Source organism: Salminus brasiliensis, chromosome 23 (genome assembly GCF_030463535.1).
Source record: "Salminus brasiliensis chromosome 23, fSalBra1.hap2, whole genome shotgun sequence".
NCBI classification, from domain to species: Eukaryota; Metazoa; Chordata; class Actinopteri; order Characiformes; family Bryconidae; genus Salminus; species Salminus brasiliensis.
The window spans coordinates 4,601,296-4,616,201 of NC_132900.1; the positions used below are offsets into that span (position 1 = coordinate 4,601,296).

At 40.3% G+C, this 14,906-nt stretch overlaps 1 protein-coding gene across 1 annotated transcript in view; it reads right to left on the reverse strand.

The window, feature by feature from the left end:
• The window catches only part of egfra (epidermal growth factor receptor a (erythroblastic leukemia viral (v-erb-b) oncogene homolog, avian)), a 99,632-nt gene that overhangs the window by 13,062 nt on the left and 71,664 nt on the right, over positions 1-14,906 (reverse strand). Inside the window, exons 14-23 of the mRNA XM_072669379.1 lie at positions 10,357-10,447; positions 8,315-8,472; positions 8,080-8,121; positions 7,323-7,467; positions 6,813-6,935; positions 6,023-6,121; positions 2,990-3,175; positions 1,795-1,950; positions 865-940; positions 391-537 (exon numbers count right to left, since the gene is read on the reverse strand). Coding sequence (XP_072525480.1) covers positions 391-537; positions 865-940; positions 1,795-1,950; positions 2,990-3,175; positions 6,023-6,121; positions 6,813-6,935; positions 7,323-7,467; positions 8,080-8,121; positions 8,315-8,472; positions 10,357-10,447 — 1,223 coding nt within the window. The remainder of the gene's footprint in view (positions 1-390; positions 538-864; positions 941-1,794; positions 1,951-2,989; positions 3,176-6,022; positions 6,122-6,812; positions 6,936-7,322; positions 7,468-8,079; positions 8,122-8,314; positions 8,473-10,356; positions 10,448-14,906) is intronic.

The window sequence follows — 14,906 nt, forward strand, 5'->3', positions numbered from 1 at the left end:
TTACAGTCAGTGGAGCATCAACAGGAATCTGAAGCTGCTACTTTGAGGCAAAACTGATAGATTATGTTGCTTTAAGAGAAACAGTGGGAGGATAAATCAGGTAATATATGAGAAATTCTGTTTCTGGAGGACTGGAATTCTGCAGAGTTTGGTGACTATCCTGCTCATCAGTAAATGGTCAAGTTTAGTAGATATGAAATTCTCACACTCAAACAGTTAGACCACTATTAAAAGTGTATCCCTTAGAACATACTTCTACAGAATTGGAGGTTTGGGTCATGGCATATGGGATATATAATGGTACAGAACCGTAATTTTGCCCAATTTTCCAGTAAATTAGGCCATTCCTTGATATTTTCCACAAAACAAACTCTTCTCCTCCACACTTACATTTGACCATGATCATGTACACGTCAATGGTGCAGATAGGTGGCTGGGGAAGCCTCTCGCCCTTCTCCAAAACTCCCGCGATTTCACTGGCAGGAATTCCATCATAAGGCTTCGTCCCAAACGTCATCAGCTCCCAGACGGTCACACCTACAGAGGCATGATAACCAGACAGTTCAGATTAGTCAGAGTACACTCTTAAAATAAAGGTGCCTCAAATGGTTATCTGAGTGATGCCATAGAGGAACCACTATTGGTTCCATCAAGATGATCCCATGCTTGTAATGCTTTAACCTTTTAAAGGTCTAAAGAGGCTTCAAGGCTTCACTCAATTGAAAGGTAATTTACCATCACAATTCCTTGAAAACCTTCTGAAGCACCTTGACTAGTTTGTTCTTCATTTGTAGGAGCTAGGAGCATACTTTGGTGTAGTATAGTGCATGGACATGTCTTATAGATTAAGACGACATTTCTTACCGTAACTCCACACGTCACTCTGATGCGTGTAGGTCCTGTGAAGGATGGATTCAAGCGCCATCCATTTAATTGGCACCTAAACAGGGGAGAAACACATGTTTAAGATGATCCTAGAAGACCTACAGAACTGTAACTGCACAGTGAACAATGTACCTATGTTTCTAGGCTGTTTTATCAGAAACGCCAACCATAGAGACTACAGCCCATCTGTTGCTGCTCAGCTCATCCGCTACCATCCACCACATCCATCAATGGAAAGACACCAGCTTAGACACCACCACTGAGCAGATCTTAAGTGGGTGGTAACAGTGGCATGATAATGTGTTTGTGGGGTTGCTACAAGTGGATCAGCAGTCCCTACCATGTACTACAACTCACTGACCACCTTCTTAGGTCCACCTACTTTATAGGCATGCAACGGCAGGTATGCAACGGCTAAACATCAATGGTCAGTCTTGGACCCCACAACCAGATATTAATCAGATTTACTGATTTACATTGATATTATAATGTAAAGCTTGTCTCAGAGCTTCATAATGTCTATGGAAAGATGTTGGAGCCTGAAATGCCACCAGTGATGAAAATCGTAACTGAATTTGTACTATAAGAAGGTAACTGGGACTACTCAGGCCTTTATCAGGACACAAACAATGCATGTCCATGAATGCATATGGATTGCACATCTTTTACTACTACCCAGCACAAAGTCCTTACCTTGTGATGGTTGCACCCATGCTTTAGGAACACCTGTCTTTTTTGCTTTACCTTGGTGACCCCTCTTTTTAACTGTAACATCAGATCTCCAGATCTATAAAGCCATTCTGACTAATCATATTGCCAGAATGACTTATAATTAATGCAATTTTCTGATCATCAGGCCAATAAATATAAACACATAAACACAGGCATAAATAAAGGCTAGCTACACACCTTCCCGCCATCTGCATGGTACTCCTTCTCATCAGCGCTGAGCAGCTTGGCCAGGCCAAAGTCTGTGATCTTCACATGCTGAGGAGTCTTTACCAGCACGTTGCGTGCAGCCAAATCCCTGTGCACCAGGTGGCGCTCTTCAAGGTAGTTCATTCCCTGAAAATAATGATACACAGAAAAAAAAACGTTCAGGGGCTTTCCACACAGAGAAATATGGGACACAGTGGGGTTTTCCACTCTGATGCTTGTTGTTTAATCGTGCAAACAACATAAAGCCCTTTCATTTGGACAGGACACTGCGTGGCATTTACGCCGTGGACCTACAGGGCCTGGAGTTAGCGCCCTAAACACCTGACAACATAATGACACATGAAATACATCCCGTTTCTCCTCATGTCCTCTCCGTGGCTATCTGATCTTCTCATTAAGAAGTACAAAGCGCAGGGGAAATATATCTCATTTTGAAAACCATTGGGGAAATTTGACAAACACTGGCAAAATGCTTCAGCCTCCTCTCTTTTTCAGCGCTTAATGAGAATTTATCACAGCGTATCAGATAAAGATAACATTCTGCACATCAGACCGCAAGACAGCTGGGATTCTCCAGCATATTGGAGCGTCTCTGAACTGCTGTAATAATCGCTTTTCTTTATGGCTCTTCGCGGACCAAAGCAATATTGCTGTGTTAACACTCTGCTCTGTGGAAGGAGCCAGTACAGTAGCAGAGGGAATTCGGTGAAAGAATGCCTGGTCCTCATTGGCCTGGCCTTTTTCTGGGAATCATTTCCCATGATCCACAATGGGATGTTAAATCACCTTGAGCTGACGACATACTGTAAAGAGTTTAACAACTTAGCAATGCACAAATATACAGTATGCGCTAATGAACTGGTATCGGTATTGCTCTATTACTCTGCTCTTACTCAGGTTACCAATTTTACGTAGGAATGCACCAGTATTAAGTCTTTACATCTTTCATGCACCTGCCAAAGATGTATATAATCGTTCAAAAAAAGTAGAAATTAAGATTAGTATTGCATTTGTATTATAGAGGCTTACAACTGCAGTCAAAACAATACAATGCAGATGTTCACCATAAATAAAGATCCCCATAAATCTCAGCTTGTTTGTACAGCGTATGATAAACCCGTCTGCAAATATGGGTCTGAAATCTCAGCTAAATCTCGGCTCTTACCTTGGCAATCTGCACACACCAGTTAAGCAGGTGCTGAGAGCCGATGTTGTCCTTGTTCTCCTTGACGTAGTCTAACAGGCAGCCGTAGGGCATGAGCTGGCTGACCAGCTGCACTGTGGACGCCAGGCAGATGCCCAGCAGGCGACACACATGAGGGTGCTCCACGCTGGCCATGACATAGGCCTCCTGAGGATACGAAGACAGTGGCTTGGTTAGCATAAGCACTAGCTAGCGTGACGTTAAGACTAACAACAGCATACTCAGTAACTCAAAGTCATATTCAGGATATTCAGTAAAGTCAAATCTGGTCCAGATGAACAAACTGCAAAAAGTAATTTTAAAAGTGCATCTATTAAAAAGTGAGTGGTTATGGGATGGAAGCCATGAGGCTAGGTTAAGGGCCAATATTAAGGGCTAATATTAGCTTCAAGGTAACACTTTATTTTGTATTGCTTTCAACATGGCTCAGCCAATCAGATAAATGCAAAAAGACGGATTAAATAAAGCTATAATGTTCCTTCTGTATTTTCATGATAATAAAAAAAAATGAGTTAGCTCATTTGGTTAGCACAACAATATGGTTTATGTGATGCGCTGAGACTCCCTGTATATCTGGATGCTTTTTCTTTCACTTTTTACATATTGGTGCTACTTTTGATAGCAAGTGCAAAGAACCTGATTACATCTAAAGTTGTATTGATATTGTTTCTTTATCCAATATGTTTACTGATGTTTTTCTGTCGTTTATTTATTGCTGTATTTCAGCGAAGCATAGTTCTGCTTCTTTGACTTGAATCTGTTCCTCTGACTCTGATCCTCTGATTTTCTGAGTTTTATTTGATATAGCCATTTTGACACCCAAGCAATTATCGAGAAGTCCTGGATTGGACTGTAATAGGTGACGGAAGGTGTTCATAATATAGGTTAACTGGTTCAATGGGTTCACTGTGGCACACTAGATGTTCTGTACCACTCGCAAAGTTGGCATCAATGGCCCATAGGGCACCACTGTTATGCTGTTGGAAGGCACTCAATTTGTTCTTGGTACACCTTCACTGCAGTGAAACCCCATTAAGTTAGCGGTTTCTGAGATGCTACCACCCATCTTCATCTGGTACCCTATTATCATGCCCCTTTGGACATCAAGCGAACCATGTCCTTTACCCATGACGATGGTTTTGCACTCGAAGTTGTTTTGCTACAACTGACTGGTGTGCTCGCTTATTTCTACATTCACCAAATGCACCAAAGTCACCTGTCTGTGACTTCCTGGTCAGAGTTCATTCCAAACCAGGGGTGGTCATAATATTCTGATATGACTGTGTACTTGATGGGGCTTTTATTGAGGATATGTAAAAATACAGCAGTGGTAAGGAGGAAGTAGGGCCCTGGTGGCTTCATGAACAATGAGTTATTTACAGCGATGCACATTTGGCATGCTGTAGAACGGGGACCACTAAATTGTCTAACTCTGGACCACCCTGTCTTTGGACTAGTGACATATTAGGTAAAAACATTCAAGCAAGAGTCAAACTTCAAGCAAAATGCAAATTTACCGAGAGGCCTCACTGAACATCACAAGTACGGCCAAGGGAAAACGTTCAACTTTAAAGCCTATGGACTTTAGGCTCTGCCAATGCAAATATTTGTTTTCTTTTCTTTGATGTCACACGGGAGTAAAGGCTTATATTTCAGACAGTTCTGGCTACAGCAACTCCTTATTAATATTTACGGGCCTGTTCCCCGTCAGATTTCTGTTTCTTCCGACCTATCAAAGGCATCCTTGTTTACATATCCGACTTATCTTCAGAGCAACTACGACTTCCATGCTATCACTAAAAACACATCCTCTCAATGTCAAAGGGAATTTTCCTTTAAACTGAGTAGTAGGAGTTTTCCTCCTTCAGGTCCAAGAACAAACATCTGAAGGAGACGACTTTCCTAGAATTCCACCACGAACCATTAGACATAACACTGCACTGGCATTTACAGTACTGTGCAGGACTGGTTTTACTGGCAACTTCAGATCCCATTAGAACAGATGCAGGTAAACATAACTACAGTAAAAATCAACAAGAGCTTCTCATTCTGAAGAAAGAAAGTAGTAAGATCTTGTCGGTGAGCTAGTCTGAAGAACAGAGCTCGGTTCCTCCAGGTTTCTCCTGGAGGCCCCCTCAGTCAAGCCAGCACAGCGTGGAGGATGTGTTCAACTCCATCAGCAGCAGCAGCAGCAGCAGCAGCTCACCTGATTTACCATCATTAAGCCCTGATTTACCACCAAACCAGGTGTTGATCTGTTGATCTCTCCATGAGAGAGAAGAACTTTGGAGATGTTCTAATGATGGACACAGTGATGGAGAACCACCACCACTTTCTGTAGGTATGTTATTAGTGTATATTCTAATATTAGTGTTTTACTGAACAGATAAGCAGCTTTTCAAGCTAATATTAGTTGCGTAACACTGTTTATACATATATGTAGTGGATCTTTACACCTAATACACATAATCTATAATCTATAAAGTATCAAATTAGCGTATATTCTCGTATGACCAGGCCTGTATCAACTCAACAGCAAAATAATAACTTCTTCATGAGTGGGTATACCATGTATTAGGGCAGGGAAACACTAAAAATCAAGTGCTGTCGCTCAAAAGTTCCCAAATATGAGTTTAACACCCATGGTATGACTGTTCCATAGATGGCTGTTGAATAACTGCAATGAAAACTGCGCTGTCAAGTTGATAAGGCTGTAAGCACTTAGTTAATGATTCACAAATGTACACGCTGTACATAAAAATGAAAATAACACAACAGTCATTGCATAAATTATGTAAAAAGAACTCTGGGTTATCTAAGCCAACTGACAGCGCTGATACTAACTATGCCATATGTCTGGCTCTTATGAATTGCTAATCAAGGCCAAATGAATGCAGTAATAAATCTTTTAGCCCTGACAGCTAAATATCCCCCAAAATAAACATCAAAAAGTCATACTGTGTCGATTAAGACATAAAATATTTCTCAACTCACATCCAAGATCTCTCTGTTAGCTTTTGGGGATGTGGCCTCCCGCAGAACCTTTATGGCCACAGGGATCTTCACGTCTTCTCCTTCTGGGACCCACAAGCCCTGCACAAAGAAAAACTCATATTATCACAAATCAAAGATTTCCACACAGCACCCAGCGGGCCAAATAGCTGAACAAGGAATTCAGTTCCAACATCTGAAATTCCAGGGCTCACAAAACAAGTGCCGTGAGCCAATGACACAACAAACCTGAGAAGAGGAAGAGAGAGCAACACACAGCCTAAAAAGAACAAAAGCACACCAGCAAAAAGGCAAACATGGATATTCAGATTGGATTCGTGTATCAGGTCATATGATCTTTAAAAGTATATACACTACATGTCCAAATGTTTGTGGACACCCCTTCTAATGACTGTATTCAGCTACTTTAAGTTGACTTTACTTTAAGTAAAGCTGGATACATTCTTAGTACCCTTGATTTTGGAATGAATGGGCAGGTGTCCCAATACTTTTGTCCATATAGTGTAGCAGAGCTAGTTGTTTGCTCTATTTGTATTTAGCTATCAGGCTAACAAAGTCCTGGTATCACATCCTTTGCCCATGACAAAAGTAACGGGACACTTGCTCAACATATATATATATATATATATATATATATATATATATATATATATATACATATGTATGTATATAAATACTGAGCACACTATGATGGGTGGGGTAATGGTGGGGTACTATTTTCACATACTATGTTGTTTATTAGGATACCGGACCTCAGAGAGAGGTCACTCACCTTATACACAGTGCCGAAAGCTCCGGAACCCAGAACTTTGATCTTCTTGAGCTCTGTTTCTTTGAGGATGCGCAGCAGGGACTGGTTTGGAGCTTCTCCGCTGGGGGTGAGCGGCTCCACTAACTGTGGACACACACACACACACACACATCCTCTCAGGAAAACACCATACACTAAACAATCACTGAAGAGCACATCCTGTCTACATCTGCTGCTTCCTCTCTTATAATGAGCAGGGAAGCACTACTCTTTGTTAAGAGAGGTCTTTTCTACTTATCTGTGTCTACAAGTTGTCAACAGAGCAGGACTATTGCTCTGGCTTCTGATTAAAGCGATAGTTCATCAAAAACTCTCTGCCAAAGTTGCAACCTTATTCTGATAAGCTTCATTTTTTTTAGCAGTGTCCAGTGTCGAAGCTAAAAAGACAAACTTCAGACACTAGTTGATTTAGACTATCCAGTGCTTGGTTAGCCTGAGGGACAGGGCATAGGTCAGGGAATCCAGCCAAACCTCTCTCTCCTGCAGCAATCTGCGCAGTGTTCTCTTCCTCTTGATGTGTCGTCTTCTCACTAGCACGGCCACGCCCAGGCTGAGGATAACAAAGGCTAGGATACCCCCGACTACGCCAGCGGCAATCACAGACAGGCCTGAATAACTGCAAGATGAGACGCATGCATGTGAAAAACGAGTAAGGAAAGATGTAGATTTTCATAAATCATCTCAAGCAGAAACACCAGAACAGAATACTGTACTGAATAATTCCCACCGATATTCAGAAAACAATAAGTGCAACGTCACTGCCATTAAAATCTCATATAAGCCACAGGAACAGTTTCCTGGATGTGGATTAAATGTAGTCTTGAATTATGAATCATTGCATTATTTCGGCCAAGAATAATCTAGGACTAGGCCTAATCCTTGTCTAGGAACGTGGCCTATAATGTTAAATGCCAGCTTCCATTTACACTGCTGATAAAAGGACCAGCACATATAATAATAAATAAAGTATGTTCAAAAATTTGAAATATTACTTATCCAATTATACAAAAGCTGTTTTGCTGCCAATGCAGGTTTAAAACACCTCTAATATGATATCATAAAATATTATATATATAAATGTTATCTCTTTAAACTTTGATCTCTTTTGGAAGCTGTAAAATTGAAGAAATGTGCTGAATGCATTCATTAGTAGGGGTGTCCACAAACATTTGGACATGTAGTGTATGCTGACAGTTTTTTTATAAAATTTTATAAAACTCAAACTCACGGTTTAAAATCTCTGCAGTCTTTCAGGTCTGGTCCAGTGCATCTAAAAGATAATGAACAATTATAAAAAGGTTATATTTTTATATTTATATTCATATATTTCCATATATTTAGAATATTATACTATGATATTAAACTATTACATAAAAGCCACAGTATTCCAAGTATGTAGGAGAAAGGCCATGCAACCATGCCAAAATCAGTGTTTTTCATTTGTCCAGGGTGGGCACACTCACCCCTGGGTGCAGTTCTGGTGGCATAGTTGGCACTCCCGCATACTGTCTGGGTATTTCCACACCAGTGTGTCCTTCTCTCCCGGGATGCCTTGTGGGCAGCGGGCCACGCAGTGTGGTCCGTCTCTGAAGTGGGCGCATTCCATGCACCCGTCAGGGCCCTGCACCGAAAAGAGTCAAACATCACACAAACCGCACTCCTTCATATCCCGCCAAATCCTTTCCCTCCTGCAACTTTCAGGAACTGACCTCCTTTTATGCTACAAACCTCGGTTTCCCTGAAGTGCACTCATACCAGGCCAAAGACAAGATACACTGACCAGCAACTGACCAAAGTTTGGAAACACTTTGCCTTCCACTGGAATGGAATTTTTTAATGAATGCTGGCTGGGTTTTTCCTGTTAATTTTGTATATTAAGAATAAACAATATCTGTAATGCTTAATTTATACAGTACAAAGCACTGTAAAGAGGGCAGAGGCGTACCTAGAGGGTTCCCCCCACGTTTGATGGACACACAGGTTTTAGAGTATGTCCAATGTTTTTAATAGTCCACTCACTGACAGTGCTGCAATGGACCGGACAGGCCTGGTTTTCTTATTTTGCTGTCTTAGCACTGACTCTCCTACTGCCACTCCACCTGCAGCTTCTCCTCACAGCTGAAACTGAGACTTGCTCCAGTGTTAAGCTGCTGAGCTACAAGGTGCTGTCAGGTAAGCCTCCTATCACACAAGCTGCTGCTGACTCCCGGAAACTTGTCTTCTCATGCTCCTGTGGATTTGAGTGTGTCAGGCCTCTTCCTGTACCAGACCACTTCAGTTTGCAAGGGTCTTCTGATGGTGGAGGAAGCTGTACTCACCACACTCTGGCTTTATCTGGAGGTCCACTGTTAAGACTTAAAATGCTCTATCTGTGGGTCTGTGTTCAGGGTCTTTTTCTAGTCCTTATGAGAGCCGCCTGAACGTGTGTAAATACTGTGGTAGAGAGTGCTGTAACACAGTCTGCTCCAATGCTGAGGTTATACAGATAAAGGTTTTGTAAATTGTACATTTTCCATCTATTTTCAGGGCTTAATTTTCTACAAACCAGCTGTGAGGTGTTAACCAATTACTTGTTACCTGAAAAAATCACTATTACAATTCAACTGATCTTATTTTTCTGTTTTAGTTGATTCATTTTTTTCTCAAAAGCCCTGGAGGTCTACTCCTAATCTTCTGGAGGTCACTGGACTTTTACTGTACTATTACAGGTATAACCTGGGCCTTAAATGCTCAAATGGGGATGTTTTAAAACTTTTGACTGGTAGTGCAGTAGGTAATATAACCAATAAAAGACCTTGAGCAAGACTCTCAACCCTGCATTCATTTAGGTCTTCAACAAGACGACATTATGGTGATGTAAATGAATAGAGCTCTGTAGAAGCCAGGCAGGATTCCTATAGACTAGAATAGCCCATAATATTTTATATATGTGAATAATTCATCTGGAAAGACATCCAGCATGTCTACTGAGTTATGAACTGACCGGGCTGAGACTAATGAGCTTGGCCGAATCCAAAATAGCTCCCTACTCGACATCTACACTTACTGGCCATTTATAAGAAGCCCTTCCCTTAAAGCTTCCCTTTAGCCCAACTGTTGATGCACTGTTTGTGTCAGTCATCGTCTACCCCTTCATCAGTGGTCAGTTTCTGACCACAGAGATGCTCTTGTCTGGATATTTTTGGGTGGAGGAACAACTCTCAACCTAGCAGTGACACAGACATGGCCGAAAGACTCGTACCAAGGCTGGACACCCTACCACATCAGTGTCACTGCTCTGCTGAGAAGGTCCACCTCCCATATAATGTCCATGGTCTACTGTATGTAACTACTGTATAAATTAGGATGGTGCACCTAATGAGGTGGTCAGTGAGTTGACAAGGTACAAAGTAGGAGGTTCTAATGAAGTGGAAGAGAGTCTAGAACACTACCTATAGTGCAGGTGCATAGAGCTCAGTTTAGCTGCAGTCTCTGACTGAGCTGAACAGGTTTAAGGCGAACTCACAGGTCTATGGCAGGTCAGAGTGCCGTTCAGTGGTCTGCACTCAGGGTCACACTCAAGACAGGTCTTGTTGACCTCACATTCACGTGGCTCACTGTGGGGGAAAAAACAGATTACCACCTGTTTCACTGTCAGAATGGCCATAATTTAACCACGTTGATCAAGATCACAGCATGTTCCTCTGAACACCTGCAGTACAGACCGATGGTAAGACAATTCAGACACTTTTAACGAGCAAATTATTGTTCTGGGAGGATGTGCTAATCACAGACTAGTACCCTCCAAAGCACGCAATACACTTAATTACTGCTCGGGGGGAAAAGTCAGAATTTTTTTTAATTACTTTCAGCTAAGTAGGAAAAAAGGAAAGGTTTTGTTATAGCATAAAACTACAACATCATAAAAGCACTAAAGCAACAAGCTAAAAAGTTATCTAATCTAATACTCTAACAACAAGCTAATGTTTCATTCACAACAAATGCTAATGCTAATGCTAATGCTAATGTAACTCACAATGAATATATTCACCACAAGCAAAAGCTTGTACTAGCCCCAAGTTAAAGGTGCCCGCAGTCTAATAAACTAGCCACAAGCTAAAGTTACCCTCAGTCTAATAAACTAACCACAAGCTAAAGTTACCCTCAGTCTAATAAACTAGCCCCAAGCTAAAGTTACCCTCAGTCTAATAAACTAGCCCCAAGCTAAAGTTACCCTCAGTCTAATAAATTAGCCACAAGCTAAAGTTACCCTCAGTCTAATAAACTAGCCACAAGCTAAAGTTACCCTCAGTCTAATAAACTAGCCACAAGCTAAAGTTACCCTCAGTCTAATAAACTAACCACAAGCTAATGTTACCCTCAGTCTAATAAACTAGCCACAAGCTAAAGTTACCCTCAGTCTAATAAACTAGCCCCAAGCTAAAGTTACCCTCAGTCTAATAAACTAGCCACAAGCTAAAGTTACCCTCAGTCTAATAAACTAGCCCCAAGCTAAAGTTACCCTCAGTCTAATAAACTAGCCACAAGCTAAAGTTACCCTCAGTCTAATAAACTAGCCACAAGCTAAAGTTACCCTCAGTCTAATAAACTAGCCCCAAGCTAAAGTTACTCTCAGTCTAATAAACTAGCCACAGGCTAAAGTTACTCTCAGTCTAATAAACTAGCCACAAGCTAAAGTTACCCTCAGTCTAGTAAACTAGCCATAAACTAAAGTTACCCTCAGTCTAGTAAACTAGCCATAAACTAAAGTTACCCTCAGTCTAATAAACTAGCCACAAGCTAAAGTTACTCTCAGTCTAATAAACTAGCCACAAGCTAATGTTACCCTCAGTCTAATAAACTAGCCACAAGCTAAAGTTACTCTCAGTCTAATAAACTAGCCATAAACTAAAGTTACCCTCAGTCTAGTAAACTAGCCACAAGCTAAAGTTACCCTCAGTCTAATAAACTAACCACAAGCTAAAGTTACCCTCAGTCTAATAAACTAGCCACAAGCTAAAGTTACCCTCAGTCTAATAAACTAGCCACAAGCTAAAGTTACTCTCAGTCTAATAAACTAGCCACAAGCTAAAGTTACCCTCAGTCTAATAAACTAGCCCCAAGCTAAAGTTACCCTCAGTCTAATAAACTAGCCACAAGCTAAAGTTACCCTCAGTCTAATAAACTAGCCACAAGCTAAAGTTACCCTCAGTCTAATAAACTAACCACAAGCTAATGTTACCCTCAGTCTAATAAACTAGCCACAAGCTAAAGTTACCCTCAGTCTAATAAACTAACCACAAGCTAAAGTTACTCTCAGTCTAATAAACTAGCCATAAACTAAAGTTACCCTCAGTCTAATAAACTAGCCACAAGCTAAAGTTACTCTCAGTCTAATAAACTAGCCACAAGCTAATGTTACCCTCAGTCTAATAAACTAGCCACAAGCTAAAGTTACTCTCAGTCTAATAAACTAGCCACAAGCTAAAGTTACCCTCAGTCTAATAAACTAGCCACAAGCTAAAGTTACTCTCAGTCTAATAAACTAGCCACAAGCCAAAAGTACCCTCATTCTAATAAACTAGCCACAAGCTAAAGTTACTCTCAGTCTAATAAACTAGCCCCAAGCTAAAGTTACCCTCAGTCTAATAAACTAGCCCCAAGCTAAAGTTACCCTCAGTCTAATAAACTAGCCACAAGCTAATGTTACACTCAGTCTAATAAACTAGCCACAAGCTAAAGTTACCCTCAGTCTAATAAACTAGCCACAAGCTAAAGTTACCCTCAGTCTAATAAACTAGCCACAAGCTAAAGTTACTCTCAGTCTAATAAACTAGCCATAAACTAAAGTTACCCTCAGTCTAATAAACTAACCACAAGCTAAAGTTACTCTCAGTCTAATAAACTAGCCATAAACTAAAGTTACCCTCAGTCTAATAAACTAGCCCCAAGCTAAAGTTACCCTCAGTCTAATAAACTAGCCATAAACTAAAGTTACTCTCAGTCTAATAAACTAACCACAAGCTAAAGTTACTCTCAGTCTAATAAACTAGCCCCAAGCTAAAGTTACCCTCAGTCTAATAAACTAGCCATAAACTAAAGTTACTCTCAGTCTAATAAACTAACCACAAGCTAAAGTTACTCTCAGTCTAATAAACTAGCCCCAAGCTAAAGTTACTCTCAGTCTAATAAACTAACCACAAGCTAAAGTTACTCTCAGTCTAATAAACTAGCCATAAACTAAAGTTACCCTCAGTCTAATAAACTAGCCCCAAGCTAAAGTTACCCTCAGTCTAATAAACTAGCCATAAACTAAAGTTACTCTCAGTCTAATAAACTAACCACAAGCTAAAGTTACCCTCAGTCTAATAAACTAACCACAAGCTAAAGTTACCCTCAGTCTAATAAACTAGCCACAAGCTAAAGTTACTCTCAGTCTAATAAACTAGCCATAAACTAAAGTTACTCTCAGTCTAATAAACTAACCACAAGCTAAAGTTACTCTCAGTCTAATAAACTAGCCCCAAGCTAAAGTTACCCTCAGTCTAATAAACTAGCCCCAAGCTAAAGTTACTCTCAGTCTAATAAACTAGCCCCAAGCTAAAGTTACCCTCAGTCTAATAAACTAGCCACAAGCTAAAGTTACCCTCAGTCTAATAAACTAGCCCCAAGCTAAAGTTACTCTCAGTCTAATAAACTAGCCATAAACTAAAGTTACTCTCAGTCTAATAAACTAATCACAAGCTAAAGTTACTCTCAGTCTAATAAACTAGCCACAAGCTAAAGTTACCCTCAGTCTAATAAACTAGCCCCAAGCTAAAGTTACTCTCAGTCTAATAAACTAACCACAAGCTAAAGTTACCCTCAGTCTAATAAACTAGCCACAAGCTAAAGTTACCCTCAGTCTAATAAACTAGCCCCAAGCTAAAGTTACTCTCAGTCTAATAAACTAACCACAAGCTAAAGTTACTCTCAGTCTAATAAACTAGCCATAAACTAAAGTTACCCTCAGTCTAATAAACTAGCCCCAAGCTAAAGTTACCCTCAGTCTAATAAACTAGCCATAAACTAAAGTTACTCTCAGTCTAATAAACTAACCACAAGCTAAAGTTACTCTCAGTCTAATAAACTAACCACAAGCTAAAGTTACTCTCAGTCTAATAAACTAGCCCCAAGCTAAAGTTACTCTCAGTCTAATAAACTAACCACAAGCTAAAGTTACTCTCAGTCTAATAAACTAGCCCCAAGCTAAAGTTACTCTCAGTCTAATAAACTAGCCATAAACTAAAGTTACTCTCAGTCTAATAAACTAACCACAAGCTAAAGTTACTCTCAGTCTAATAAACTAGCCATAAACTAAAGTTACCCTCAGTCTAATAAACTAGCCCCAAGCTAAAGTTACTCTCAGTCTAATAAACTAACCACAAGCTAAAGTTACTCTCAGTCTAATAAACTAGCCATAAACTAAAGTTACCCTCAGTCTAATAAACTAGCCCCAAGCTAAAGTTACCCTCAGTCTAATAAACTAGCCATAAACTAAAGTTACTCTCAGTCTAATAAACTAGCCCCAAGCTAAAGTTACCCTCAGTCTAATAAACTAGCCCCAAGCTAAAGTTACCCTCAGTCTAATAAACTAGCCCCAAGCTAAAGTTACCCTCAGTCTAATAAACTAGCCATAAACTAAAGTTACCCTCAGTCTAATAAACTAGCCCCAAGCTAAAGTTACCCTCAGTCTAATAAACTAGCCATAAACTAAAGTTACTCTCAGTCTAATAAACTAGCCCCAAGCTAAAGTTACCCTCAGTCTAATAAACTAGCCCCAAGCTAAAGTTACCCTCAGTCTAATAAACTAACCACAAGCTAAAGTTACCCTCAGTCTAATAAACTAGCCCCAAGCTAAAGTTACCCTCAGTCTAATAAACTAGCCACAAGCTAAAGTTACTCTCAGTCTAATAAACTAGCCATAAACTAAAGTTACTCTCAGTCTAATAAACTAGCCACAAGCTAAAGTTACTCTCAGTCTAATAAACTAGCCACAAGCTAAAGTTACCCTCAGTCTAATAAACTAGCCCCAAG